At 49.8% G+C, this 26,970-nt stretch overlaps 1 protein-coding gene and 1 non-coding gene across 3 annotated transcripts in view; both read right to left on the reverse strand.

The window, feature by feature from the left end:
* Window positions 1–3,244: 3,244 nt before the first annotated feature.
* On the reverse strand, window positions 3,245–3,371 carry LOC133089257 (small nucleolar RNA SNORD22). The gene has a single exon (XR_009700635.1). It is a non-coding gene; the product is annotated as a small nucleolar RNA SNORD22 (small nucleolar RNA).
* A 6,945-nt stretch (window positions 3,372–10,316) lies between these two features.
* The window catches only part of MFN2 (mitofusin 2), a 28,253-nt gene continuing 11,599 nt past the window's right edge, over window positions 10,317–26,970 (reverse strand). Inside the window, exons 5-19 of one of the 2 annotated variants that reach the window (XM_061184942.1) lie at window positions 24,664–24,826; window positions 23,855–23,979; window positions 23,027–23,135; window positions 22,807–22,914; window positions 21,239–21,392; window positions 21,004–21,071; window positions 20,741–20,862; window positions 18,880–19,006; window positions 18,355–18,459; window positions 17,976–18,078; window positions 16,959–17,179; window positions 16,221–16,376; window positions 14,588–14,784; window positions 13,647–13,781; window positions 10,317–12,422 (exon numbers count right to left, since the gene is read on the reverse strand). In XM_061184942.1, the coding sequence (XP_061040925.1) occupies window positions 12,353–12,422; window positions 13,647–13,781; window positions 14,588–14,784; window positions 16,221–16,376; window positions 16,959–17,179; window positions 17,976–18,078; window positions 18,355–18,459; window positions 18,880–19,006; window positions 20,741–20,862; window positions 21,004–21,071; window positions 21,239–21,392; window positions 22,807–22,914; window positions 23,027–23,135; window positions 23,855–23,979; window positions 24,664–24,826 (1,963 nt within the window). In that variant the 3' untranslated portion in view covers window positions 10,317–12,352. Of the gene's footprint in view, window positions 12,423–13,646; window positions 13,782–14,587; window positions 14,785–16,220; window positions 16,377–16,922; window positions 17,180–17,975; window positions 18,079–18,354; window positions 18,460–18,879; window positions 19,007–20,740; window positions 20,863–21,003; window positions 21,072–21,238; window positions 21,393–22,806; window positions 22,915–23,026; window positions 23,136–23,854; window positions 23,980–24,663; window positions 24,827–26,970 lie in introns of both variants that reach the window. The other variant, XM_061184941.1, reaches the window with a different exon arrangement.

Below are 26,970 nucleotides of genomic sequence, written 5' to 3' on the forward strand. Positions count from 1 at the left end.
AGAAAGCAAAAACACTGATTTGAAAAGCTAGATGCACCCCCATATTCATTGCAGCATTATTTATAATAGCCAAGATATGGAAACAACCTAAGTGTCCAGCAATGGATGAATGGATACAGAAAGTGTGGTATATATCTATAATGGACTATTATTCAGCCGTAAAAAAGGGGAGATCTTGCCATTTTCAATATCACGGATGGAACTTGCAGGCATTATGCTAAGTGAAATAAGTCAGATAGAGAAAGACAAATACTATATTTCTCTCTTATATGTGGAATCTAAAAAAACAAAACAAAAACAAAAAGCAAGCTCATAGATACAGAAAACAGATTGGTGGCTGCAAGAGGCAGGGAGTAGGAGAAATGGGTGAAGTGGGGTTTTTTTTAGTTTAACTAAATTAATAAAAATCTTTAAAAATAAAAATCTTGGGGCCTCCCTGGTGGCGCAGTGGTTAAGAGTCCACCAGCTAATGCAGGGGACACAGGTTCGAGCCCTGGTCCAGGAGGATCCCACATGCCTCGGAGCAACTGAGTCCATGCACCACAACTACTGAGCCTGCGCTCTAGAGCCCACAAGCCACAACTACTGAGCCCATGTGCCACAACTACTGAAGCCCACGCACCTAGAGCCCGTGCTCTACAACAAGAGAAGTCACCGCAATGAGAAGCCCTCGCACCGCAACGAAGAGTGGCCCCCGCTCACCACAACTAGAGAAAGCCTGCACACAGCAACGAAGACCCAATGCAGCCAAAAATAAATAAATAAAATAAATAAATTTATAAAAAATAAAAATTAAAAAAAAAAATCTTCCGGCAAACTAGGACTGGAAGGGAACTTTCTCATCTTGATAAAAGGCATCTATGAAACACCTACATTTAACAGCATATTTCATAATAAAAGACTGAATGCTTTCTCCCTACAATTAGGAAAAGGTAAGGATGTCTGCTATCACCAGTTCAATTCAATATTACGCTAGAGTTCTAGCCAGTGCAATAAGAAAAATCAAAGGCATCTGGAGCAGAGAGGAAGAAGTAAAACTCTCTTTATTCACAGACAGCATGATAACAGAAAATCTCATGGACTCTACAAAAAAGCTACTAGAATCGTTAATGGGTTTTGCAGTTGCAAGATACAAGATCAATATACAAAAATCAGTCATATTTCTATATATTAGCAATAAACAAACAGAAACTGAAATTTTTAAAGAACCATTTAAAATACATCAAGAAATATAAAAATTAAATACTTAAGGATAAATCTGACCCAAAAAATACAAGACCTATACATTAAAGTTATAAAACAGTGTTGAGAGAAATTAAAGGAGATTAAATAATTGGAGAGATATACTGTGTTCATGGCTTGAAAAACTCAAATTTTTAAGATATCAGTTCTCCCCAAATTGACCTATAGACTCAATACAATCCCAAATAAAATCCCAGTAAGTTTCTGTGTATAAACTGACAATTTCTAAAATTCATATGGAAATGCAAAGGACTTAGAGAGCCAAAACAATTTTGAAAACAACAAATTCAGATGACCTACGCTACCTGCTTTAAGATTTATTATAAAGCTACAGTAATCAAGAGAGTGTAGTATTGGCATCAAGGTAGACAAATAAATGAATGGAATAGAATAGAAAGTCCAGAAATTGTCTCACACATACATGATCATTTAATTTTTGACAAAGATGCAGAGGCAACTCAGTGGAGAAAGGACCGCCTTTTCAGCAAATGGTACAAGAACAATTGGATGTTCATATGCTAAAGACACACACACCACAAAACAAAACAAAATTTTAAAAACCCTCTATCTGTACCATATCTGTACCATATGTAAAAATTAACTCAAAATGTATCATAGACCTAATTGTAAAACCTAAAACTATAAAACTTCTAGAAGAAAACCGAGAATAAAATCTTTGTGACCTTGCATTAAGCAGAAATTTCTTAGATACGACACCAAAAGTACAATCTCTAAAAGAAGAATGGATAAATTGGACTTTGTCAAAATTAATAACTTCTGCTCTTTGAAAGACATTGTTAAGAGAGTGGAAATACAAGCCACAAGATTGGAGAAAATAATTGCAGATCACATGTCTAATAAAGAATTTGTATCCAGATTATATAAATAACTCTCCCAACTCATAAGAAAACAGCCCAATTTTTTTTATTGAAGTATAGTTTATTTATAATATTGTGTTATTTTCAGGTGTATAGCAAAGTGATTTAGTTAAATATACATATTTTTCATATTATTTTCCATTATAGGTTATTACAAGATATTGACTATAGTTCCCTATACAGTAAATCCTTGTTGTTTATCTATTTTATATATAGTAGTGTATATCTGTTAATCCCATACTCCTAATTTATCCCTCCCCCCGAACCATAAGTTTGTTTTCTATGTCTCTGAGTCTGTTTCTGTTCTGTAAATAAGTCCATTTGTATTATTTTTTAGATTCCACATATAATGTTTGTCTTTCTCTGTCTGCCTTACTTCACTTAGTATGATATTCTCTAGATCCATTCATGTTGCTGCAAATGGCAATATTTCATTCTTTTTATGGCTGAGTAATATTCCATTGTATATATATATATATATATATATATATATATGTATATATCAATCACATATTCTTTATCCATTCATCTGGTTTTTTGTTTGTTTGTTTGTTTTAAGGTTAAAAAAACCAAAATTTTTATTTAGAAAGGCTGAAATGATTGTATGCTAATTTGAACAGCTAGGTTGTATAAGAAAGTTCCTTTTTTTTTTTTTTTTTTGGCTGTGCCTCATGGCTTGTGGGGTCCTAGTTCCCTGACCAGGGATGATTGAACCCAGGCCTCAGCTGTGAAAGCACAGAGTCCTAACCACTGGACCACCAGGGAATTCCCAAGAAAATTCCATTTTTGTTATCTTCCAAGAATTGGATTCCATTATGTGTGCTTTGTTCTTTCTTCAGACCTCTTAACTTCAGACTGGAGTTGAGCAGAAATACGGCTTACTCCTTTCCCCTCAAATCATTCTCAGGCTCCAGACAAGGAGCTGGAACTTTGGGTGAACAAGCAGGTAACTGACAATGGTACCTTTTAACTCGGGAGGCTTTCCAGGAGTATACAGGAACAAGGAACAAGCTGCTCCTGAATGAGAAGATCATGTAATTAGCAAAGTATCTAAAATAGCCAAAACTATTCTCGCTATGAATAGCCAAGAAAAGCTAAGCAAATGCTATCCACAGACATTTGCTGTATCTTAGACAGTTCCTTATGGAACAAGTTCTCATCCTCTCTCCCAGTTAGCTCCAGTGGGTTCACCATTACAGGCTCTGGGGCTAGAACATGGGTAAGACAGGATGCTTGCTTTCCTCATTGGCATCCATTCATCTGTTGATGGATACTTAGGTTGCTTCCATGTCTTGGCTAACAAACAACCCAATTTTTAAAATGATTAAAAGAATTGAACACCAAAGAAGAGATACACACAGATGGTGAATAAGCACAAAAAAGATGCTCCACATCACAGAATTCTCCTATTGAGGCTGGTCAGAGACTCAGCTCAGCATCCTTACCCACCATTAATACACCTAGCACCAGCTTTTATCCCAGTCTGGCTTTCTAGAGTCTTCTCTTGCTCTAAGCTCCATTTGCTAGGCAAATGTAAAATAAAACCAGAATGAGACACCACCGCATAACTATTTCTATGTCTAAAATGATGGCATGTAAAATCAAAGACTCACTATACCAGTGTTGGCGAGGACAGGGAAAAACTGGAACCCACGTGCTCTGCTGGTGGGAATGTAAAAAGGTAAAATCACTTCAGAAAACAGTTTGACGGTATCTTAAAAAGTTAAATATAAATTGACCATATGACCCAGAAATTCCAGTGCTAGGTATCTACCCAAGAGAAATGAAAACATGTCCACGCAAAGACTTGTACAAGAATGTTCCTGGCAGCATTGTTCATTATAGCCACAAAAAAGGGGAAATAATCCAAATGTCCATCAACTTATAAATGGACAAACTAAATGTGGTATCCATACAATAGAAAATGGCAATAAAAAGAAATGAAGTACTGACACGTGCTACAACATGGACGAACCTCATAAACATTATGCTAAGTGAAAGAAGCCATACAAAAAAGACCACATATTGATGACTCCAATTATATGAAATGTCCAGAGAAGGCAAATCTATGGAGACAGAAAATAAGATTAGTGGTTCCATGGGTCTGGGTGGGAACAGAGATTTACTGCAAATGGGCAGGAGGGATCGCTGTGAGGTAATGAAAATATCCTAAAATTGGATTGTGGTGATGAGGGCTGCAGAACTTTGTAAATTTGCTGAAATGATTGAATTGTACACTTAAAAAGAGTGAATTTTATGATACATATATTGTACCTCAGTAAAGCTGTTTTTTTTTTTTTTTTAAGTTAAACATACGTGACCCATTTGTTCTACTTCTAGGCATTTATCTAAGGGAAAAATATAATCTATATGAAGACTTGTATATGAATGTTCATAGCAGCTATATTGTAAATCCAAATGTCCATCAAGGGCAGAATGGATAAACAAATTGTGGTACATCCATCCATACAATGGATACTACTCAGCAATAAAAATGAACAAACTACTGGTCCACACACAATATGGATGCATCTCAAAATAATTATGCTGGGAATTCCCTGGCAGTCCAGCAGTTAGGACTCTGCACTTTCACTGCTGAGGGCGTGGGTTCAATCCATGCTCAGGGAACTAGGATCCCGCAAGCTGCACGGCCAAAAAAAAAAAAAAAAAGTAAAAAAACAAAGTTATGCTGAGTGGAAAAAGAGTACACACTGTATCTTCCATCTATATAAAACTTAAGAAGATGTAAACTCATCTATAGTGACAGAAAGATGAGGGGTTGCTTGGAGATGGGGTGGGCGTGAGGGATGATGACGGGGCACGAGGAAACTTGGGGGATGATGGGTTTGTTCACTGTCTTGATTGTGGTGACGCTTTCATAGGTGCATACATCTGCCAAAACTTATCAAATTGTACACTTTAAACATGGGCAGTTATTGTATGTTAACTGTATCTCCATAAAGCTATTAAAAGGTATGAAGCAAGTAAGCAAACAATAAAGAACTTGGCCTAGCTGGGCGCAGTATGTTTGCCCTCACTGGAAATGGACCACTTCCACTCTTATGCCATGACGCCGCCTCAGGGATGAAGGTTAATCCTCCTGGTGGTCAGAGCTGTGAGCTGTACACTTGGTCATCCATTCATGAGGACGGATGAACAGTCTAAGGAAGAGATCATACACAATCTCCTGGGTGGTGGCAAATGGTGTGGCTGGAGGTCAGAGCTCAGGAGAAAGAGATCAGAAGACTAGCGCCAAGAACTGGGGAAAGGGGGAAGATGAACCAATGATGTCCAGTACATGGGGGTGCATGGGATTACATCTTGGTGTCTCATGTTTTGAATCCACCAGAGGACGTCTGCTGCCGGGGAGACGGTCCACGACCAGCTGGAACGGACGATGCAGCTGGTAAATGTCAGCCCCCCTCTCTGCTCAGCCACCCCAGTGCAGGTGCGATGGGCCCAGGAACAGAGCAGCCAAGAGGACGGGGGTGAAGTAGCCTGGGCTCCTTTCCTAAAGGCTCGGTCCTGCTGCTGCTAGACCCCTAGTCTGCAGGACCAAAGCTGAGCCCTTGATACGGCATCTCCAAGAGACCAGCCAGCCATTGACCTGGTGGCAGATCAATTACATCAGGTCCCCTTTGACCCTAAAGGGAGCGATTTGTACTTATTGAAATTGATGCTACTCCATGTAAGGGTTCGCCTGACCTGCCGTCAGGGCTATTGCCCGCGCCACCATCTGAGGGCTTTAGGCTGCCTGATGTAGTGACGTGGTGTGCCACACCACATTGTCTCACACCAAGGGACCCATTTTTTGGCAGAACAGGTGGGACAATGGGCATCTGACTAAAGGATCCACTGATCTTACCGGGGACCCCAACACCCGAGTGGCATGGCCTGCTAAAGACATAGCTCAGGGACCATACGCTACAGCTCTGTTCTCCAGGAAGTTGACATATGCAGCTGTGTCCCCTGAGGCTAGATTACATGGCAACGGGAAGCAGAGGGTGGACCCTCTCCCTACTGCTCGCAGTGAAGCACTTGTGGAACTTGTGTTTCCTATCCCTGCAAACATTGGCTCTGCCAGGTTGGAGGTCCCAGTGCCCGGGGCTGGGAAACTTCTGCCAGGGGACGCGATAGGGTCCCACAGTCCCAATGAACTTGAAGACGTGACCATCACCTGGTCTTCGGGCCTCTCTGCTGGTGGACCAGCAGGCAAAGAGAATTACTGTACTGCTGGGGGTAGTAGATTCCCATCACCATGAGGGGTCAGGACAGCGTGTACAAAATGAGCCAGAGGTGTTTCCAGAACCTCCTCTGGTGTCTCTCGGTGTCTCCACACCCACTGATAATAGTAAGTGGCAACTGTGGCAATCACAGCCCACCCAGGGCAAGACAGCCAAGGGCTCGGATCCCTCGGGGATGAAGATCTGGATGACCCCACCAGGAAATAACCAGACTAGCTGCAGCTTTGGCCATGGACGAGGGACCGACCGTATCACCGCGAAGGGGACTCGGTTCAATGGGACTTAGACCTCCCCTCTCGGGGAAGAAGGGCAGGAAGGCAAGAGCAGATCTGAGTGATTGGACGGGTGAACGCTTCAGACCCTCTTGGCCTTACCTGCCTTTTGTTCCGACTCTGCCTCGGCTGAGTGGTCTGATGGAAACGCAACTCGCCCAGCCACACCCCCTGCCTGAGTCCTGGCCCTCTCACCTCCACCAGCGCCGTGGGCCCCACTTGGTGCTCAAGCATTTCAATATGCGACCCAGAAATGCACAGAGTCAATGTCCCATGGGGCAAATCTTCACCAGCTGGAAGAGGGAGACGGTGAATAAATTCTGCCCCCTTCCTCTCCACCAGGAAAGGGTGCCGGGACTCATTACATGGCTCCTCAAGGTCACATTTGGTGGCGGCCAACTCCACCACGCACACTCCTGCTGGCTCTCTCTCCTTCTGACTGCCCCCTGCCCTCACTGTGTTTCTCTGGGGTTGTTCTGCCGATTAAAACGAGGGTGCACAAGCCTTCTGCTTTAGGCTCTGCATTCCGGGAACCCTAAGCTGTGATTGCCACCGTGACATGCTGACTCCCCAGTGTGCGTCTCTGCACCAGACATCACCTGAACTCCAAGTTCACATATCCAACTATGGAAGAGGGACCCTAAGTTCAACATGTCCAAAACAAAACTCCCGATCTTCTCTCCCACACCTGCTCCACCAGGAAGCTCCCCATCCTGCCACCGACCCAGGACAAAACCCGAGTCAGCCATGACTCACCCAGTCTATCAGCACATCGCATTGTTTCTGTCTTCAAAAGGTCTCCAGAACTGACCACTTTTCACAGCCTCCATCACAACCGCCCGGTACAAGGCACCATCCTCTCCTCCCTGGAATACTGCACTTGCCTCCTGACTGGTCCCCCCTGCTTCCATCCTTACTCTCTTGTCTACTCTCCCTATAGCAGCCCGGGACCCCTCGAGTGGAAGTATGTCAGCTCACGTCACTCCTTGGCTCGGAACTCTCCATGGCATCTACCTCGCTCGCGGCGAAGCCAAGGTCCTCACAGTGGCCGGCAAGACCCCAGTCTCCCCTGGTTCCTTTTGCAACTGAAGTCCAACTGCTCTCCGCCCCCCTCGCTCTGCTCCAGCCACATTAGTCTCATTTTGTTCCTTGAAGATACTGGCATGCTTGTACCTCAGGGCCTTTACACATGCGGCTCTGCCTGGAATGCCCTGCCCCAGATGTCCACAGGGCTTCATTCCCCACCGAATTCATTCAGCTCTTTCTTCAAACGTCATCTTCTCAGCCAGGCCTACCCCAGCCACATTGTTGTTACCCCCTCCCTGACCTTCCCTGCCTCATTTTCCCCCATAGCCCTTATCTTCTGACATACTCTTTTACTCAGTGGTTTTGCCTGCTGTCTGCCTTCCCCCACAAGTATGTAAGCGCCATAAAGGCAGGGATTTTTATCCACCTTATTCACTGCTGCGTCTCCAATGCCCAGAACCATGCTCAGCACAGAGCAGGCACTCAAATATTTTGATGAATAGACTTCTTGGTTTGTACAAAGGGGAAAATCGATCAGTAGGTTTTTGAGAGGATTGGAAGTCACGCGTATGCATGTCTGACACAAGCCAAGCCCTCTATAAAAGTTGCCTGTTCTAACCTCTGAGTCTGACTCAGAGACAGAAAACCCTGTCCTGGAGGTCAGAGTGAACCTAGCTGACATCTGTGAGCAGGGCCCAGTGCTTGGAACAGGGAGGTACATTCCTGGCTACATATTCTGTGATTAAATGGCGACACTGTTACTGAAGGGCCCAAAATCTCAGGCTCTTGATTCCCCAGGACTCTCAGTGGGCAGATGAGGTAGTCTAAGGAACCACAGGAATGAGTCTGGCCTTGACTGGGAATAAAGAACTAGGAGGTGTTGAGTGAGGCAAAGAGGGTAGAACACCTTTTTTCAAACGACTGGTCATGACCCAGGAGTGGCTGGTGAGCAGTTTAGTGGGTTGCAAACAGCAGCTTCTTCATGAGAAAATACCTGTGTATTGCAGAAAAGGGGTAATGATTGACTTTTTTTTGGTTTCACTTGCACATATATGTGTGTACTCAATCGTGATAGATTTCTAATAATGGGTCAGGGTAAAAAAATGTTCAAAAGCCACTGGGCTTTGGGGAATTTGGACTTGGGCTCCAATCCAGGCTCCATCACCCTCCAGCTGCTGCTGTCTGAACTAGTCCCAACCTCTCTGAGCCTCAGTTTCCACAGTGGAGTGGAAAATGTTAATTACTAAACATACAACACACTTGAAAGCCCCTAGGTGCCATGCCTACCTATAGGAAGTTTCCAGTAGCATTTGTTACTTCTGTCCCCCAGCGCTAGAGGGTTGATAAATGGTGCGACTGTGTTATCAGGACAGGATTTGTTAATTCAGCAAGTATTTACTGAGTTCTGATTCTGTGCCAGGCACTGGTCTAGACCCTGGGCGCTTACCAATGAACAAAACATGTAAAAATCTCATATTTTGCTTATGTTCTTAGAGCTTATGCTCTAGCAGGCGCAGACACAAACAATATTGCTCAGATGATGACTAGGTAGGAGGGTACTCAGAAGTGCCAGGGAAGAGGGGAGAGAGGGATTTTAATAGGGAGGGGTGTGCATGGACCTCAATGAGGTGACGTCTCAGCAGACTTGGAGGTAAAGGAGTTAGTCAGCTGTGGTGCATTCTGGACCACGGGCAGAGGGTCAGCCAGGCAAAGGCCGTACGGTAGAGTGTGGACAGCAGTTTCAAGGAAGAGCAAGGACCAGTGTGGCCGAAACAGAGGGAGCCGAAGAGGGAGGGGCAATCAGAGGCAGTGGATCCTGAAAGGCCACCACAAGGACTTGGGCCTCGATTCTGGGTGGGACAGGGAGCCAGAGCCGTATTTCGAGCAAAGGAGTAATACGAGCTGAGTTCTATTTCCAGCCTACGTCAAGGTCACTCTGGCTGCTGCTTTGAAACAAGTGTGAGAGGTGCCAGGGTGGGAGGAGGGGCTGAGTTAGAGGCAGTAACATGGGTCAGAGCCGTGACTGTGAATGGAGTGGATGAAATGGTCAGGGGTGAGGTGTATTTTGAAGACAGAAACTGACAGGTTGGACGCAGCACGTGTGACAGGGGAGCCCAGGATCACGCCCCAGGTTTGTGACCTGGGAATCTGCAGGGACGAGGATGCCATCCGCTGAGGTGTGGAGGCCTCTGAAATGGATGAGCAGCACAGCGCGCGGGCAGTGCAGAGCCCAGGGGACAGGTGTGCAGGGCCAGCGAAACTGACTAGTCATGCCGGAGCCACTGCTGAGGGCCCTTTAAAAAAAAAAAAAAGAAAGAAAAGGTCACAACCAATTTCTCAGAAGGCCAACTAGGGTGAACCAGTCTGAGTCATTACTTTTTAAGTGAAAAATGAATGGTTTAGAGTTATGGTGAAATCTGTAAAGAAATCACTCTAGATTTCCTGGTTCTTAAAGATCAGTTACGCCTTTTGTTCTTCTGAGAGTATCAGATTCCTTCCAGAGTCAGGAGGAACCCACAGGCAGATTACAGTGGGAACTTCCCCTAAACGAAGTTAAGGTCATTTCAAAATACAGCCTGCAGACTTTGTCATGTCAAAGAGAGTTTGCATAGGAACAGTAAGCTGAGGAGACACACAAAACACAAATGGTTTCCAACTAGGTTTTATTTTAGTGTTCAATATTATCAGCAATGATACAGGAATAATTCAGGCAAATATATCACCTTAAATACATCAGAGAAAAAACCCACCATGTCAAGCACGTCTTGCACTCCAGCAAATGAACATAAAAACAGAGAACAAAGTCAGCAGCATTAAATTAAAGTGCTTTTTGCCACAGTTCTTTCAGAGTCTCGCCCTCAGTGGTGTAATTTCAATTTTACTTATTGTATAAGAAGCTCAAAATCTCATTCATTGCCCAGAGGCTACATTCAAAAAAAAATTCATGTTTAGTTATTCTAAATAATAACCACCCCCCCCCCCCCCACAAAAGCACAAGATTCATTGGAATTGTGTGACACTGGTTTCTCCAGACACACTGGGAGGTAACCACCATCCAGGCTGGCAAAAAGCTCAGAGTGCCCTCCCGCCGCACGGCGGCCTCGGCGAAGTCCATCACTTTGTTCCACGCACCAGGGTAGACTGAGAGTTTGAAGGACAAGCGGGCACCTGGAGAGCACGCCACCTGCGTGCCACCCACCAGTGAGCAGAGGCCACCAAGTCATTTCCCCAAAGTCGGAGGGCGGGTGGATTCAAGAGAGCAGGACAAGCCCCACCTCTCTGCCTGAGCCTCTTTCTGGGAGAGACATGCCGCTGGTTTCTAGGAAGTTCTCTGACCTGCCCTGCAAAGGCTGTCACCCGAAGGCTGTTTGCCCCAGACAGTTAACACCTTGGAGACAGGAACCTGCCCCCACTTTGACCGGTAACAATCCCCAAACTCAACAACAGGAAACAATTCTCAAAATCAACACGAGGCCCCATGTGTCAGCTGGAGGCTCTGGGATCAGGGAGGGTGGGAGGCTGGGTGCTGGGTTCCCCGCACTGTCTCTTGGCCACGTGCAGCATCGCTGGCACAGGAGACTTCATCCAGAGGTCTGGTGGCCAAGGGCAGCTTGGGCCGAGGCGGGGTGAGGGGTAGGAACATGTCTCTTATGGAACATCAAGCTAGTAGAGTGGGCTCTCAGACCCCACGAGCCCCTCACAGAGCGAGGTCAGATGCAAGGTCCTGTTCTGCATCAACTCCAGATTCTCTAGCTGTCCTGGGAGGGGCTCACTCCTCTCAGCCTGCCGCCAAGGTTCCCTCCTTCCGCCATCTTTCCTTCTACTACATCCTTTAACTATCTGGACCAAACCATCTTTCATGAATAAGACACCAGACTAATAGGCTAAGGACCGAAACCAGAACAAGGGACAGAATGAGGAGAAGGAGGCAAGTCTCTCCCCGTCACGGCACCGGCCACCCGTGACAGCAGGGGCATTGGGACACACCCTCCACACGCCCCCTCCCCTACGCCACTCAGTGTTCCAGCTACCTCTGCACTCTCAGCCCCACCACCAAGACCGAAAGGCTGGTCTGGAAGGCTCTGCAGATGGGACGAAGTATGAAAGCCGAAGGACCAAACTGACACGTAAGCCACAACCCTCCTGGGACGGCCTTGGCCTTCCTGGAACTGTTCGCAGCGCAATCCGGGAAGAAAGTGCAACCACCCCCTAAGGTGGCCTTTCTCTGCGGGTGCCCTGGGGTGCGTGGTAGGCAGGTGCGTGTGGGTCAGTGTTAGCGTTGGCTGGAGGAGGGGGTGTCTGCCTGATATCCTTAAAGGCCCAACCAGGCCTTCTGCAATGCTGGCTGATCCCAAGACCTCATCAAGCAATCAGATGATTCTCAATCAACAGAGCCTGACAAAACAGAGAAAAGACTAGACTTCACTCCTCAGTATCATGCTGTCCAGAGTCATCACTGAAAAAAAAAAAGTCTCCTTTAGGGGTATGAGCCGGAATATCTTCCTGCAACAGCAGGCAAAGGAGGGGGAAAATAACTAGCGTCTCAGGGCTCAAAACGGTGGGAGACAGTGGGTGCTTTCATTCTCACGGTGGCGGCAACGGACGGGAGCTGCGCGTGGCCCTGGTGGGAGGCCCCTCGCGGCTGGCAGCGCTGCCCCTCCCTACGCAGGCTCCGGCTCCGGGCTGCCCACTATCTGCTGGGCTGCAGGTACTGGTGCGTGAACATGTTGAGTTCGCTGTCCAACCAACCAGCTTTATTCCTGCAGAGAAACGGTTACCTTGTAGCAGTAATAGCTGATAACAAGTAACGGCACGATGTGCCAAGGCCAAGTGCTGTTCTACCGGACACTTGACTTGTACAGACTCATTTACTCATTATCCCTCCAATAACCTCCACTTCACCGAGGAGGAAAATGAGGCCCAGAGAGGTTCAATAACTTCCTACGGTCACGCGACCAATCAGTGGTGGAAATAAAATCAGGTTTTTCTGACCCTCAAGCCCTGTGTTTGCTTCGTGCCGGGACCACGGGCAAGTCCCTGGACTGTTGGGAACACGGTCTTCCTGCTTGTCAGCAGGAGGCTGGGCTGCTCACACGCAGCCCTTTTCAGGGCTGCACCTGTCGCTGCAGGTGACGAGCAGCAGAGACACCCACCCCGAACCCACCCGCCGCGTGAGACTTCCCCGGGGATGCGCAGCGTGTCTCTAGAACACAGCCGTCCCAGGGCAGTGGGCGGGGAGGGCAAGGCCCACTGACGCCCTCTGATGCAGCTCCCTCTGTGCTGACGTCAGGGCGGGTCAGGAAGAACAGAGTCCCGTGTGCTGATGTTATCCCGGCCTGAGTGGGCCGAGGACTTCTGCAGAGCACTTTCACATGCAGCTCTGTGACTGTGTCATGAAACCTTACTCCATTTTACAGATGAAAGCAATGAGACATAGGAAAGCTCAGTGATTTGCCCAAACGGGGGTGCCAGGACCAGAAGCCAGGACTCCTGACTCCTGAGACCCATCCTCTCCCCGGCAACCTGCTGCTGGAAGCTCTGACTTTCAACAGAGACCCTACGCGGACCTGGGTTCCGATCCGGGTTCTGCCGGTCACTGGCTACCTGGCCAGCTCCCCTGTGGACACGGATGCTGATGTGCCGCACGGTGAAATGGCGGGGGGTGGGGGCCGGGCGTAGCCCACTATTCCCGCCGACAATAAAGGACAATCAACGTGCGGAGTGTCAGAGAGTGCTGGAGCCCAGCACGCCTGGATTCTTCTACTCCTGGCTTGACCACTTACTGCGGGATCCCAGATAAGTTACTTAACCTCTCTAGGCCTCGATCCTCCATTTTATAAAGTGAAGGTGATGATACGTTCTTAAAGGGACGCTGAAGATGGGACAGCACGTGTCAAGTGCCTGAGACACTGCGGTTAAGGACGTGCCTGTGAGCTGTAACCCCAGGGACTGGACTTCCTCTGCTGCCACATGGCCAACCTCACCTGAGCAGTTTGGCTTTGCTCTGAAGTGAATCAAGAACCTCAATTTTCTTGTTCATGGCGGCAATTTCCTGCTCCAGGTTCTCCCGGGTGACATCAACTTGCTGGCACAGATGAGCAAAGGTCCCGGACAGTTCCCTGAGGGGGGAGAGTCAGGATCAACCAGGCCACGTCGGTGGTGAAGCAGCCAGCCTATCTGTCACCTGCGCCTGTCCCGGTTTGTCAGAATCGTCCCCGCCCGCTGCTGAGACCGCGGACATCACAGCCACCACACACACTAGCATCAGCACAGGGCGACAACCAGGAGCACAGAGCAAGATGCCCCGGCCTGGGCACAAGAGACCAGGATTCAGATCCCGGCTCTGCTGCTAGTCAGTCGAGTGCAGGAGACACATGACTCCTCTTCAAATCTCAATTTCCTCATTTTGAAAAACAAGGTGCCAGTAAAAACGTCTACCTCAAAGGGCTTGGGGAGAAAATGAAGAGTTAGGTGCAAAATGCCTAGCAGAGGGCCTGCCACATAGCAATAAAAGGCAGGCAGCCAGCGCCTTCCTGACCACCACCCAGATCAAGCCATCCATTCCCACCTGCCCTAAGATACGCCATGAAGAATGGGCTGTGGCTCAGAACGTCAAAGCTACACCCACAACCCAAGCCCTTCGAGGTAACCTTTAAAAGATGGCTACAGGTAACAGCCCTCGTCTTCCCATGTCTTCCTTTCTTGGGAGACCAGAGGCCTACCTGGTCCCAGCCCAGGACGTAAGGTGTCCTTGGAGACTCCTCCCCCATCCCTAGCCTCCACGCTGGCACTGCACAGCTGAAGGCCAGAGTCCGACAGCGCTCAGGGCCCAGTGGTTTCCAGGCCAGGTTAGGAGGAAACCTAGAGGGCAGTCCTGAACCACGGGAGCCGGCACTGGCCCCTCAGGGCTGACGGGGCCACTCACTGCTGGACTTGGTGGCTGCAATTGGAGCCGGTATAGCTGATGATGAGCTGCAGCTTCTCGCTGGCGTACTCTACAAACTGGCGCTTGAAGGCCCTTTCCTTGGCCTTGGCGGTCCAGGTCAGACGCTCGTAGACGTACAAGAGGCCATAGAGGCCAAGGGAGAGGGCGATGAGTCGCCAGCCCACAGCCTTCCACACCTGCAGAGGCACAGTGGTCAGCTGGCACAATCCCTCTGCCATCCCACCGCCCATCCTCTCAGCCAGGACTTTCCCAAGAGCCTCAAAGAGCCTTTGTGCTTCTACTCAGAACACTCCTTTCAATGTCTTCCTTGGTCTCACTGAGGCCAGAAGGGCAGGGACCATGTCTAGTTTGGAGACAAGGGAAACTTAGTGTGGGCCACACAACATGACTTGTGCAGAGGCCACCTCTGGTTGTGAGCACCAGAAGCACAGATCCAGGCACAGAGGAACCTTAAAGGTAAACGTTCGAGTACTCTGAAGGGACACTCCATTCTGGTGACACGGACAAGCAGAATTCTGCACATCAGTCCCCAGTAGACAGCTTCTTTTGGTCTGGTTTGTAACACTTTGGTTGGAGGCAGTGTAGTTACAGTCAAAGAGCACCGGACTTGGAGCCAGAAATCGAGGCTCTAGTGTGAAGCTCTTCCTTGGCTGTGTGACCTTGGGCAAATTTGTTTACACCTGTTTCCTCCCAAAATAGGATAATGGCCTCTACCCAATTCTCAGGGTTGTTTGGGTAAAATGAGACACTGACTGTAAAAAGGGTTACATAACCGTCAAGTGTCAGCTTCTCAGATCATGACCCTCTGCCAGGTCACCATCTGTGAAAAAAAAACCAGAGCATGTACCGTCTACAGGCCAGGAAGGAGGGGGCCTCAGCTCCAGCCCGCCCTAGTCTTACAAGCTGAGAATGCAATTCCTGGCAGTTTTGTTACAGTTGCGTTCTGCCACCACTCCACAACTCAAACGACCATGACAAAGAGAACTTGCCCACATCATCAAGAAAATTCAAGGCATGAATAACTCTAGCTGCGGTGTGTCTTGGGTCAAGACATGGGGAGTACCCCAGTAATCAAGAAGGCAGCCTGTGATCTCAGGCCTTGGGGCAGAAAGAAAGGGCAATAAAACTGCAGCTGGAGAGACAAGGGTTCAAGGCCCAGCCTGGCCTATTTCTGTCTCAAGCCCTTGCAAGTTTTGCTCTCGGTTTCCGCCCCTACCAGTGAGAAACTCCTGGTCATACCCACCTCTCTAGAACCCAGCCAGGTTCGTCAATTTCTCGGGTCACTTCCCTACCCTACTGGCCCTACAGGGGAAAGAATATGGTCCTGGAGTCAGATGGGGCCAGGGCTCAAATCCTAGCTGTGTGTCCTTGGCAAGCCAACTGCAGATGTTCTTCTGTAAAACGGGAACCTAAATGTCACGTTAGTTGAGTGAGACTTAAATAAGTCAATGAATGTATGTTAAAGGGCTAAGGCTGCACGGCTCCTGAGATCACAGCAAAAAGTCGTCACGGATGTGAAGTGCAGGGCCGATGCGGGGACACCCACCAGACTGTGCCTCTCGGTCCCCACCCGCCTGCCCCGCCTCCTCCCCGAGCAGGGCTTGTCACTGACCACTCCTCCAACGACGAGAATGCCCATGGAGGTCCTGGAGGTCAGGGAGGCCAGGCCTGTGACCATGGAAACCATGAGCTCCTCCTGGGTGAGGGAGCCCTGGGGCAGTGGGGGCATGCTGGGGTTGGCCGGGGTCAGGGGCATGGGCCGCTGCACCTGCAGAGAGAAACGAGGAGGGGCTGAGAAGATACCGGCCAGTCTCTCATTCTAGGGTCCAGAACAGGGGCACGGGGAGTGGCTCTTCAATTTCCAAAAGGGAAAACGAGCTTCACATGTAGCAGAGGAGAATTTAAGCTCCTAACAGACCTGCCGGCCCAAAGGTGAGCACCGTGGGGTACCACAGAACGGGAGCAGTGGCCGCCCTGGAACGCTTCAGCACAGGCCCCCAGGTGTGGGACGTGGCCCAAGAGCAGCCCGGGCAGTAACTCCAGTGGTACAGAGATGGGGGGTTCAACATCTAAACATGAAAATGGTGGTATGTGGACAGATAGGTCATCTATATTTAATAGTTACATGCTCACTTTAACGTGTAATAGAAAAAAAAATGCGGCTTGCGTTTGTAATTTCACAAATATTAGTGCTTAGGATAAAGCTAGGTTGATTTGTGGCAAAAACCTGACCGTGGTGGTGGCCCACATGCCACGGCTGTGACCTCAGGGCACCCCTTTCAGAACAGTTTGTGTGCCTGGGGTGCAGACTGACCTCCCTTGATGCCCGAGGGTGCGAGACTTCGCTTGCCTGGTCGTTGTAGCCCATCAAGGCCCGGCGGCTGTTCTTGGGGCCCAGGAACCTATTCACCAGCATGGTCCACCCGAGAGAAAAATGGAACTCGATGTCCTCCTGAAAGTCGGCACACAGCTTGTCACAGTTCAGGTCGTAGCTGAGGGAGAAGCACTGCCGAGGGACCAGCAAGTCTATCTGACTCCGCATAGACACAGGAAGGAGGGGTTTCAAGCCGTCTGTCAGGAACAGAAATGCGGAGAAAGCACAGCAGCTCAGCCCCGTGCCACGCCAGGGCCGAGCCTCAGAACACTCGCTGCGGCCCAGGATGCTGACGGTGAGGCCCAGGAACCAGGCCCGGAAGAGCGGGCCAGTGGGCGGGGGGATGCAAACCAAGGCTCCACACCGGCTAACGTGCGATTTAAGAAGCAGGCCGAACTCTCAGCCTCTGCTAGTCCCATGTGGTAACACAAGACACCCCCACGGGGGCTTCCCTGGTGGTGCGGTGGTTAAGACTCCACCTGCCAATGCAGGGCACACGGGTTCGAGACCTGCTCCGGGAAGACCCCACATGCCGCGGAGCAACTAAGCCCGTGCGCCACAACTGCTGAGCCTGCACTCTAGAGCCCGTGAGCCACAACTACTGAGCCCACGCGCCACAACTACTGAAGCCCGTGCGCCTAGAGCCCGTGCTCCACAGCGGGAGAAGCCACGGCAATGAGAACACGTACCACAGCGAGGAGTAGCCCCAGCTCGCCACAACTAGAGAAAGCCCGCGCGCAGCAACAGAGACCCAACGCAGCCAAAAATAAATAAATAAATTTATTTTAAAAAAAAAAAAAAGGACCCCCCACCACCAACCCCCCAAGTCTATGTGTAGAATGAACTCATGACACATGCCCAGAACCCCAAGGTATGGAGCTGACTCATCATAAAAGGTGACAGACAAGGAAAGGCCCTTACTTCTGTAGACTGGCCTGAAACTGACCTTTGGGCAGCCCAGGGAGCAGGTCCCGAGGCCCCCGCAGCACTGACCTATCATCTCCTGCTGCATGGTCTGCAGGGAGCCGGTGATGGCCGTGGAGCAGCGGTCCGACATGTTTCGGCCCAGTCCTTCCTCTATATGGCGGTGCAGTTCCTGCAGCCAGAAGAGAGGTGAAGGGAAGTGGCGCCCTCTGCCAGCGGTTCCCTCTGGGGAGCCCAGGGACAGGGAAATCCGAGGCTGGTCAGCCCAGGCCCACAAGGCAACGGCGGCAGGCAGGCCACATGGGAGCCTGGGGCTCGTGTCCCTGGCTGAGGGGCCCTGACTCAGAGCAGCAGGGGCTGAACTGCTGTCTGCTTGGTGATTCCTTCCAGTAGCCGACAGGAAATAAGGGGAGCCCCTGCCCAGAGCACCTGCCGCTTAATGACTCACATTCTTATAAACCTTGAGGACCACTGGGGAAGGGTGGAAGTCCATCTGGTACTCGTCCACCAGCACAGAGAGGCGCCGGATCTCCTCAGCCATCGCGGTGGACACCTACAGCAGAAGCAGCGTGCTGGTTAAGTGTCAAGGAGGAACGTGGTTCAATTCTGCAGCACCAGGAGAGAGTCTAACAGACTCTAACACACTGGATATCTTTCCCCTCACCCATGCAGTGTCCTCAGCTGATCTACGGAATTAAAGTTTTTGAGGTAGAGGGGATATGAGAGACTGGCTGACCAAACACCCCGGTAAGATATGGAGGAGGAGGCCCAGAGGAGGGGGGACTTGCCCAGGGTCACACGATAGAAGAGCAAACCCAGGGAGGCGCCACGTTCTTGAATCAGGGCCACGACTTCCTCCTGGAAGGCTGAGGAGCCCCCAAGGAATAGGATGTCTGCGTTTTCACTTTTCTAGCTCCCCAGCCTCTACTCGGAGTCCAAATCTCCCCAGTGTGCTTCCTCTCCCGCGTCTCACCTGCCTCTCAACTTCCTCCGTAATCTGCTTAATTCGCAGTTTGTAGTCTTGCGCCAAGAGCTCCAGCTGCTTGTCAATAAATTTCAGCCGCTCCTGCCGCTCTTCTCGCATTTCCAGGCAGTAAACCCTGAAAGAAAGAGCTCTGGTTACGCGACGCAGGTCCCCACGTGACTAAGCAGAGAAGCAAGAGGGGACGCGGGGAAGCCTGTGTGGGCCCCAGCGGCGATCCTGGCGGTTCCACGCATGTCCCCGGAGGCCTGCTCTTCCCCTTCCCAGGTATGAGGGAGAGACGGCGCCAAAAACTCACTCAAGTTTTCCAAATTTGGAAGACGTGGTGGTGACAGACAGGGGAGGGCGCTTTCAGGGGCTTTAGAACAAGCTCTGTCAATTAATATAGAAAAAAATCACTAGTATAATCAAGAAAAAGAAAAAAGAGGTACTACGCTACCCAGAAGCCTGGCCAAATGCCCCAAGTCTGAATTACTGATGGGGTCAGGGAAACGGGAGTTCCAGCATACACTGCTGGTGGGACCTCGGATGGGTTCAGATGTTTCAGAAAGCCACAAGTAAAACTGGGTAAAACTGAAATGCATATACCCTAAGACGAAACGTTCCACCTCCAGGAATTAATGCTACAAAGACTCTTGCAGATGTGCACAAGTGGACACACAGACTGGCATCCACTGCAGCAGGGTTTGCAATAGCAAAATAATGAAATCTAAAAATCAATCTACAGGAAAAGGAGGTACATTCACAGTGGACTACTCTATAGCAGCTAATAGTCCTAAACTCCATCTATAGGTATCAACAAGGACAAAGGGTAAAAACAATGCTGAGTGGAAAGAGAAGCCAGGTGCAGCATGATCCTGTGTCTGTACATTTAAAGCACTTGCAGAGCAACATTATGTATTCTTCAGAACTTACATAAAAAGTACTGCTTAATGAATGACAGGACTACACACCAAATTCAGGATTGCAGTTGCCTCTGAGGAGTAGGCAGAGGGACACTGGGACAGGGGCTGAAGAATCAAAGGGTATTCAACATTTTTTTCTGTGTTGTTGTTGTGGGTTTTTTTTAACATCTTTATTGGAGTATAATTGCTTTACGATGTTGTGTTAGTTTCTGCTGTATGTCTTTTATTTTAACTTAAAAATAAAGTAAATGTTGTCAATTCTGTGCAATGGAAGCACGGTATGTTATTCTCTGTATATCTTTCCTATATTTTAATTTCTCCCAAAAAAAGGGTATTTTTAAGAAGTATGTCCTGGGGCTTCCCTGGTGGCGCAGTGGTTGAGAATCTGCCTGCCAATGCAGGGGACATGGGTTCGAGCCCTGGTCTGGGAGGATCCCACATGCCGCGGAGCAGCTAGGCCCGTGAGCCACAACTACTGAGCCTGCGCGTCTGGATCCTGTGCTCCGCAACAAGAGAGGCCGCGATAGTGAGAGGCCCGCGCACCGCGATGAAGAGTGGCCCCCACTTGCCACAACTAGAGAAAGCCCTCGCACAGAAACGAAGACCCAACACAGCCAAAAATAAATAAATAAATAAATAAATAAAAATTAAAAAAAAAAAAAAAAGAAGTATGTCGTGCTTCAGGCTCTGAGAACGGCTGCAGTGCTCGGCGCAGCGCTGGGCCAAGGCCGCCAACGCGGGCTTGTGGGGAACCTCACTGCACAGGCCAGGTGGGACGGACAGACGCCCCACGGCCTCCTCACCAGGCTGCTCCTCGTGGCTCGAACGGGGCCTGGAGGGAGCCCTGAGACTCCGATCTGGCGGCCAGGCTCTGGCCCTGGGCCGGGTCCAGGCAGGGGTGAGGCGGTCACTGCCACGCTCCCTCCTGTCACCTCCGGGGCTCTTACCGCTGCTCCTGCGCCGCGACGTGCAGAGAGTCCATGATGAGGCGAACAGCCTCCGCGATCTGCTTGGCCCGGACCGTGTGCTGCTCAAACTTGGTCTTCACAGCCGACTGGGAGATGCACTCCTGGAAGAGACAAGAGGCACAGAGGGAGGCAGAGGCCACCGGCCAAGGGCCAGGCTCCGGCATCCACTGCCAGGGACACGGCTGGAAAGGGCCGGGGAGGCACAGAATCGCCAGACACCAGGATCAAAGGCTTGTGCTCACCTCAAATCTCCTCTCAAAATTCTGAAACTCAAGCATCCTCACTTGAAAGCCTTCTGCAAGAGCGCCCCCTAGGAGAATTGCACCACATTAGTCCAGAAATAACTCGCAGCCGAGAGCTTCTCACTCAGGGCTCTTCTCACCACCTCGTTCTCAGAACTGTTTCTACTGGCTGACTTAGTATGAGACCCAACGACTCAAATGTTAGGGAAAAGCAAGAAGCTGGTTCCATCGTCACCTCCTTCGGGCATGCCCTGGGCCTTCTGGATCCTGGCGTTGAGCACCTCCTTGGCAGACACAAAGAAGATGCGGTCTCCAGCCTGGCCTCGATCCACCACGGCCAGCTCGTCCACCAGGAAGCTGGTACAGCGCTCCATGTGCTGCCGCCGTACCTGGAGCCCAAGCAGACGGGCGTTACGTGAGCAGGCAGGGTGTGGGTGGGCCCCTCCTGATGGAGCCCGCGGCCCCCAACTGCTTCTTTTCTAAAACACAGATAATCTGTTCACACAGCTCAGGGTTCAAAAGGTACAAACACACATGCAGCGACCATCTCCCACCATCTGTTCTCCAGCCACCAGGCTCCCCAGAACCCAGGTCACAGGGGTTCCCTGGGGTACAGCCTGTCAAAGACAGCTGGTGCATCAACAAGCTGAAATGCTTACACGTGCCCCAAATTGTCTTGTTAGAGCCTACAGAGTGTCTCACTTTGGCGCTCCAGAAGGAAAGGAACCTGGGGAGGGGGGGTGATTGGTCAAGAAACCTACACCTGGACTCTGTACTGACAAGCTGAGTCTTCCCTGGGCCTCGTTTATTACATGAGTGGCTGCACCCCAAAATCCCTCCTAGCTCTGAAGCCCTAGGGTTCTACTGCTGGAACTTAAAAGTGATGACAGCCTCTTGCGGACACCTGCCACGTGCCAGGCCTTTTCTCAAAGTTAACAGATTTCATCCTCTCAACAACTCTATCTATTATATCCAACTCACAGGTGAGGATTTACCGGAGGGGTTAGGGAATTTACCAGTCACACTGCCCAGCGTCAGCCTGCTGACTACGTGCTTTATCATCACCCCATATCACCTGTCTGTTACTCCTTTTTCCTTCATTTCACGCATAGAAAGTAAAGCATTCTGAGCTGTCAGTAAGAACCAATTATTCTTCACTCCTCTTTTAAGCTTCTTTCCTGGATGTCTTTCTAAAGCTAAGCCTGTTCTATAATGATTAATTCTTTATGAACTAAAGAGAGCAAGCAAGGGTGCAGCAGCTAACGTGGTAGGGATGCTTCTCAGACCTGGAAGAAAGCCTTTTGAAGAGTAGAGGGGTCTGGGAAAGCGAATGGGAGAAGTGAAGGGTTTGCGTTTTGTTGCTGCTGTTGTTTTTTTTTGCCGCACCACGCAGCAGGCAGGATCTTAGTTCCCGGACCAGGGATTGAACCCGTGCTCCCTGCAGTGGAAGCACGGATTCTTAACCACTGGACCTCCAGGAAAGTCCCAAAGAGTTGTTTTTGTTTTTTCGTTTTGTTTTTGTTTGGTTTTGTTTTTGACACACTGCACGGCTTGTGGCGTCTTAGTTCCCTGACCAGGGATTGAACCTGGGACCTCAGCAGTGAAAGCACTAAGTCCTAACCACTGGACCGCCAGGGAACTCCCACGAAGGGGTATTTTTAAAGCCATCAGCGACCCCAAGGAACACCGGGACTTCTCCGGTGCTGAAATTCATTCAGGGATGTGGCCTGGGAGAGCATAAAGAGGGTCTGGGTAGACACATGGGGTGGCATTCCCCAAACTGCTGGGTAAAGAGGCACCCACCTCCTCCATGTACTCAGGCTCCGAGGCGGACGCGTCCCAGCGGTTGTTCAGGATGAAGATGTTAGGGCGGGACAAGCGCTCGCTCACCTTGTGGAAGAACTGCTTTTCCTGGAAGGGGGGGAAGACCTCAGTGGGGGAGGAGCTGTGCCAGCCGAGGCCCTGCCAGCCCGCCCCCCGAGCTGGGTCCTCGGAGTGGGGAAAAAGGCGGAAGAGGGGTTACCGTCTGCATCAGGGTGGACTCTGAGTTGGCCACCAGCACGAACACATCAGCGTCCAGGCAAAACTTGTCAATCCAGCTGTCCAGCTCTGTGGTGACATCGATGCCAGGGCTAGAGGTGACAAGGATAAACTGTCACCAGACACACAGACCATGGGCCCCATTCTTCCTGCTCTGAACAGACCTGAGGCAGCCAGGCAAAGGAGGAGAAAGCTACAGAAGGGAGAGAAATTGGGCCTGGCCCTTATTGGAGGGATTTTTACTTTTCATCTCATATCCTTCCAGACTGTCTGAAAATGTGGTTTTTGCCATACGCACCTATCACTTTTATAAAAACCTAATGATCTGAACTTTACTTTGGGGGTATACGATTAAGGTGAAGTTCTGTATTTATGTGAGTCTGGCAAGCACCCTAGCACTGCATTTCTTGGTATGGTTACAGCCTGTCCACAAAGCAGGAGCAAAGTGTTCCTTTGGGAAAAATAAAATACAACATGGACCTCACCACCGCAAGCTCCACCCCCCGCCCCCAGTAAACAGGCTAATGTTGGGTTGAGGCTGAGAACCTTCCCAACTTTTGAGCACCTCCCTATCCCTCTTCACAGACCATCAGTGGGACATCTTCAGGGCCCTGACACCTGCGCAGGGATACAGTAACCAGACCCCGGAGGAAATCCAAGAGGCAGGAAGATTTGGCTGAGCCAGTCTGAAAAGCAATATACCTAAGCAGAGCAACAACAGGACCTAGGGGATCCTGGCCTGGATGATCCAGAAATGGAAAGCTGGTGCCCTCCCAGCTTGGACCTCCTGGGGAGGCATCTTCCCTCTTACCTGTCCATTAGCACAAGGTCATCCTTGAGAAGCGGACACTTGGAGTTGGGCCACATCACACTCACCAGGCTGCCGGCATGCAGCTGCTCGTCCTGGTGAAGGGCGTGGGCCAGCTGGTTCACAGTCTGATGGGGCAGCAGGGAAAGAAAGATCAGGGCCGAGGAAGAGCCTCCAGCCTGGAGACTTCCAGTGCCATGTGGCCATAGCACGATGGCCTGAGACTGCTGCCTGATCTGCTACCCCTTTTTCTTTCATTTCACACATAAAAAAGTCAAGAGCTGGGAGCTGTCAATAAGAACCAACTATTCTTCACTCCTCTTTTGAGTTTCTTTCTTGGATGTTGTCCTAAAGCAGAGGGTTTTCTGCATTAATTAATTCTTTATGAACCAAAATGAGCATCTGGCCCCAACCAAGAATGCAGCTGGCTCTCGGAAAGATGAAAACACGCAAGCCACAAGCTGACGTGTCAGAATCACAGAGCAAATGCAGGGATCGCTCTCTGGCAACACGCCAAAGAACAAGGCACATATGCTCTTCATCACAAAGAGAAAAGGCCTGCCCAGCAATTCACAAGGACTGTGAATCCGGACTTCAGGCGCTCCGGGTTTCAGACCCTCCCTGAAGCTCTCGCAACTCCCAAGCAGCCAGGCTAGGACAGGGCCCCCCAGACTCCACCACAGTGGAGGGCACTGCCTTCTCCTTAGAGCTTCCAGTGGTCCTGGCACAGTGGATGCGCTGGCTGGTGTAAGCCCGGATTTAACCCGCCAGCATGCCCAGGGCTGAAAGCCGAGCCGGCGCTGCCCCCTCACCTTGACATTCCTCTTCTCCTCTGAGCCCTCCGTGAGGAGGAAGGCCTCGTGGCCATCTGTGCCCTCCACCCGCAGGAAGCAGTTGGTGGTGTGGCCAATCCCGGAGGGCAGCACTTTGTCCCAGAGCATGGCATTGATCACAGTGCTCTTCCCGTTGCTCGTCCTACGGGGAAATCCTGGCTGTCAGTGAAGCTACCGCTATCTGCGTCTCAGGCTGTCACTAAGAAGTTACAGCCTGGAAGTCCAAAGTCTTGTCCTCCACAGTGATGCGGCGTGTGCCCAGACAGGCAGAGAGGGCTCTCTGTGTTTATGAAAATGCTGGACAAACACCCGTGACCCGTGTCTGTGATGTGCTCCTGGTTCATCACGGCAAACCAGGCTACAAGGGGCTCCCTCGGTGTGGCGCCAGCATGCAGACGCTCTCTGCCCTCAAGGGAGCCCACCACCGAGCTTGAGGCTCTCAGCATCACTCTGGAGACCACCTGTCTGACTCCGAGGGATAACCCACCCCTCCTCTTCTACTTGGAACCACTGACTCACCCCCAGGGTGTCTTCCTCAGTCTGAGTGACCTCAGCTGAATGACCCCAAAGTCCCTGGTTTTCTACAAAAGGCCAATTTTGCTGCTCTTCTCCCATCACGCTCCTCCCAAACATGAAGCCCCACCTGTCAGTCCCAGCTGATAAGGGCCTGCTACAGGGCAGATTACTGTAGCATTCCTGCCCATCACACCCCTTTCCGACATTCTGGTTCTTGAAAACAGCTCTAGTCTGCAGACTCATCTCTCCAGCTCACCAAAGCCAGGGCCACAGCTCTGAGGGGAGGATGCAAAATGACAGCCCAGAGGTCTGAGGGCCACCCCTGAGGTGACCAGGGGCAGGGGTGGCAGAGTGCCAATTCCTCAGGCTACCACTGTGCACACAGCATCCACCCGTCTGGGTGTCTTTATTTTTTCCTGTATTGAGCTTTACTTTTTTTAAAGGTGCTGTGGTATAACAAGAAATATGTTTGGTCTTTGTCCCTAGTTCCTGGCACAGAGCTCCTAAAACCCTTGGAATTTCCTGAGTGGTAGGAGTGCCTTTAGTTACTCATAAGGAGCCCCTGTTGAGCACACCTGTTTATGCTAGTGAGGTGACTGAGGTGGGGCCCCCAGGCAGCCTCAGGATGGGCTGGTCACCAGAAAGACCAAGTGATAAGAGGGTTGGGACTTTCAGCCCCACCCACTGACCTCCAGGAAAAGGAAGGAGGGCGCTGTGGATTAAGCTCCATAAAATCTCTGAACAATGAGAACTGATGAGCTTCAGGGTGGAAGGCAGTGCACCTCAGTTCCACAGGGACAGAAGCTCCTGTGCTCAGGACCCTCCCAGACCTCACCCTGTGTACCTCTTCACCTGTATCCCTTACAGTATCCCATATTTATATACTAACCAGTAAATGTAAGTAAATGTTTCCCTGAGCTCTGTGAGCCGCTCTAGCAAATTAAGAGGAGGAGGTCGTGGGAACCTCTGATCTATAGCCAGTGGGTCAGACGCCCAGGTTTCCGAATGGCACCTGAAGCGGGGGCGTCTTGAGGGACCGGGCTCTTAACCTGGGGGGTCTGCCGCCACCTCCAGGCAGCATGTCAGAATTGAGTTCACTGTGTAGGCCACCCAGTCAGTGCCCACCGAGAACTGGAGAAGTCCTTGGTACTGTAGCAAACATTCCAGAGGTGCCTACCAGACCTCAAAGTGTAACAAGAAGGATATCTGAGGGCTAAAAATATAAAGCATTTAGAAGAAGACATAGGGGAAAAGCCTCATGACACTGGGTTTGGCAATTTCTTAGACAGGACATCAAAAGTATAGGCAAAAAAGTATACATAAATTGGACTATATCAAAATAAAATATTTCTGTGCATCACAGGACACAGTTAACAGAGTGAAAAGGCGACCTATAGAATGAGAGAAAATATTTCCAAATCATATGTCTGATAAGGAATTAAATCCAGAACTCTTACAACTCAAAAACAAAAAACAAAAAAACCACACCAAAACGACATTAAAAAAAAACCCCAAACAACCCAATTTAAAAGTAGGCAAAGGACTTGAATAGACATTTCTCCAAGGAAGATATACAAATGGCCAACTAACACATGAAAAGATGCTCAACATCACTAATCACTAGGGAAATGCGAATCGAAACTACAAGAGATACTACCTCACACGCATTAGGACGGCTACTATCAAAAAAACAGAAAACAAGTATTGGGAGGATATGGAAAAACTGGAACCCTTGTGCACTGCTGGTAGGAATTAAAATGGTGCAGTCAC

This window comes from Eubalaena glacialis, chromosome 3 (assembly GCF_028564815.1).
Source record: "Eubalaena glacialis isolate mEubGla1 chromosome 3, mEubGla1.1.hap2.+ XY, whole genome shotgun sequence".
Lineage (NCBI taxonomy): Eukaryota > Metazoa > Chordata > Mammalia > Artiodactyla > Balaenidae > Eubalaena > Eubalaena glacialis.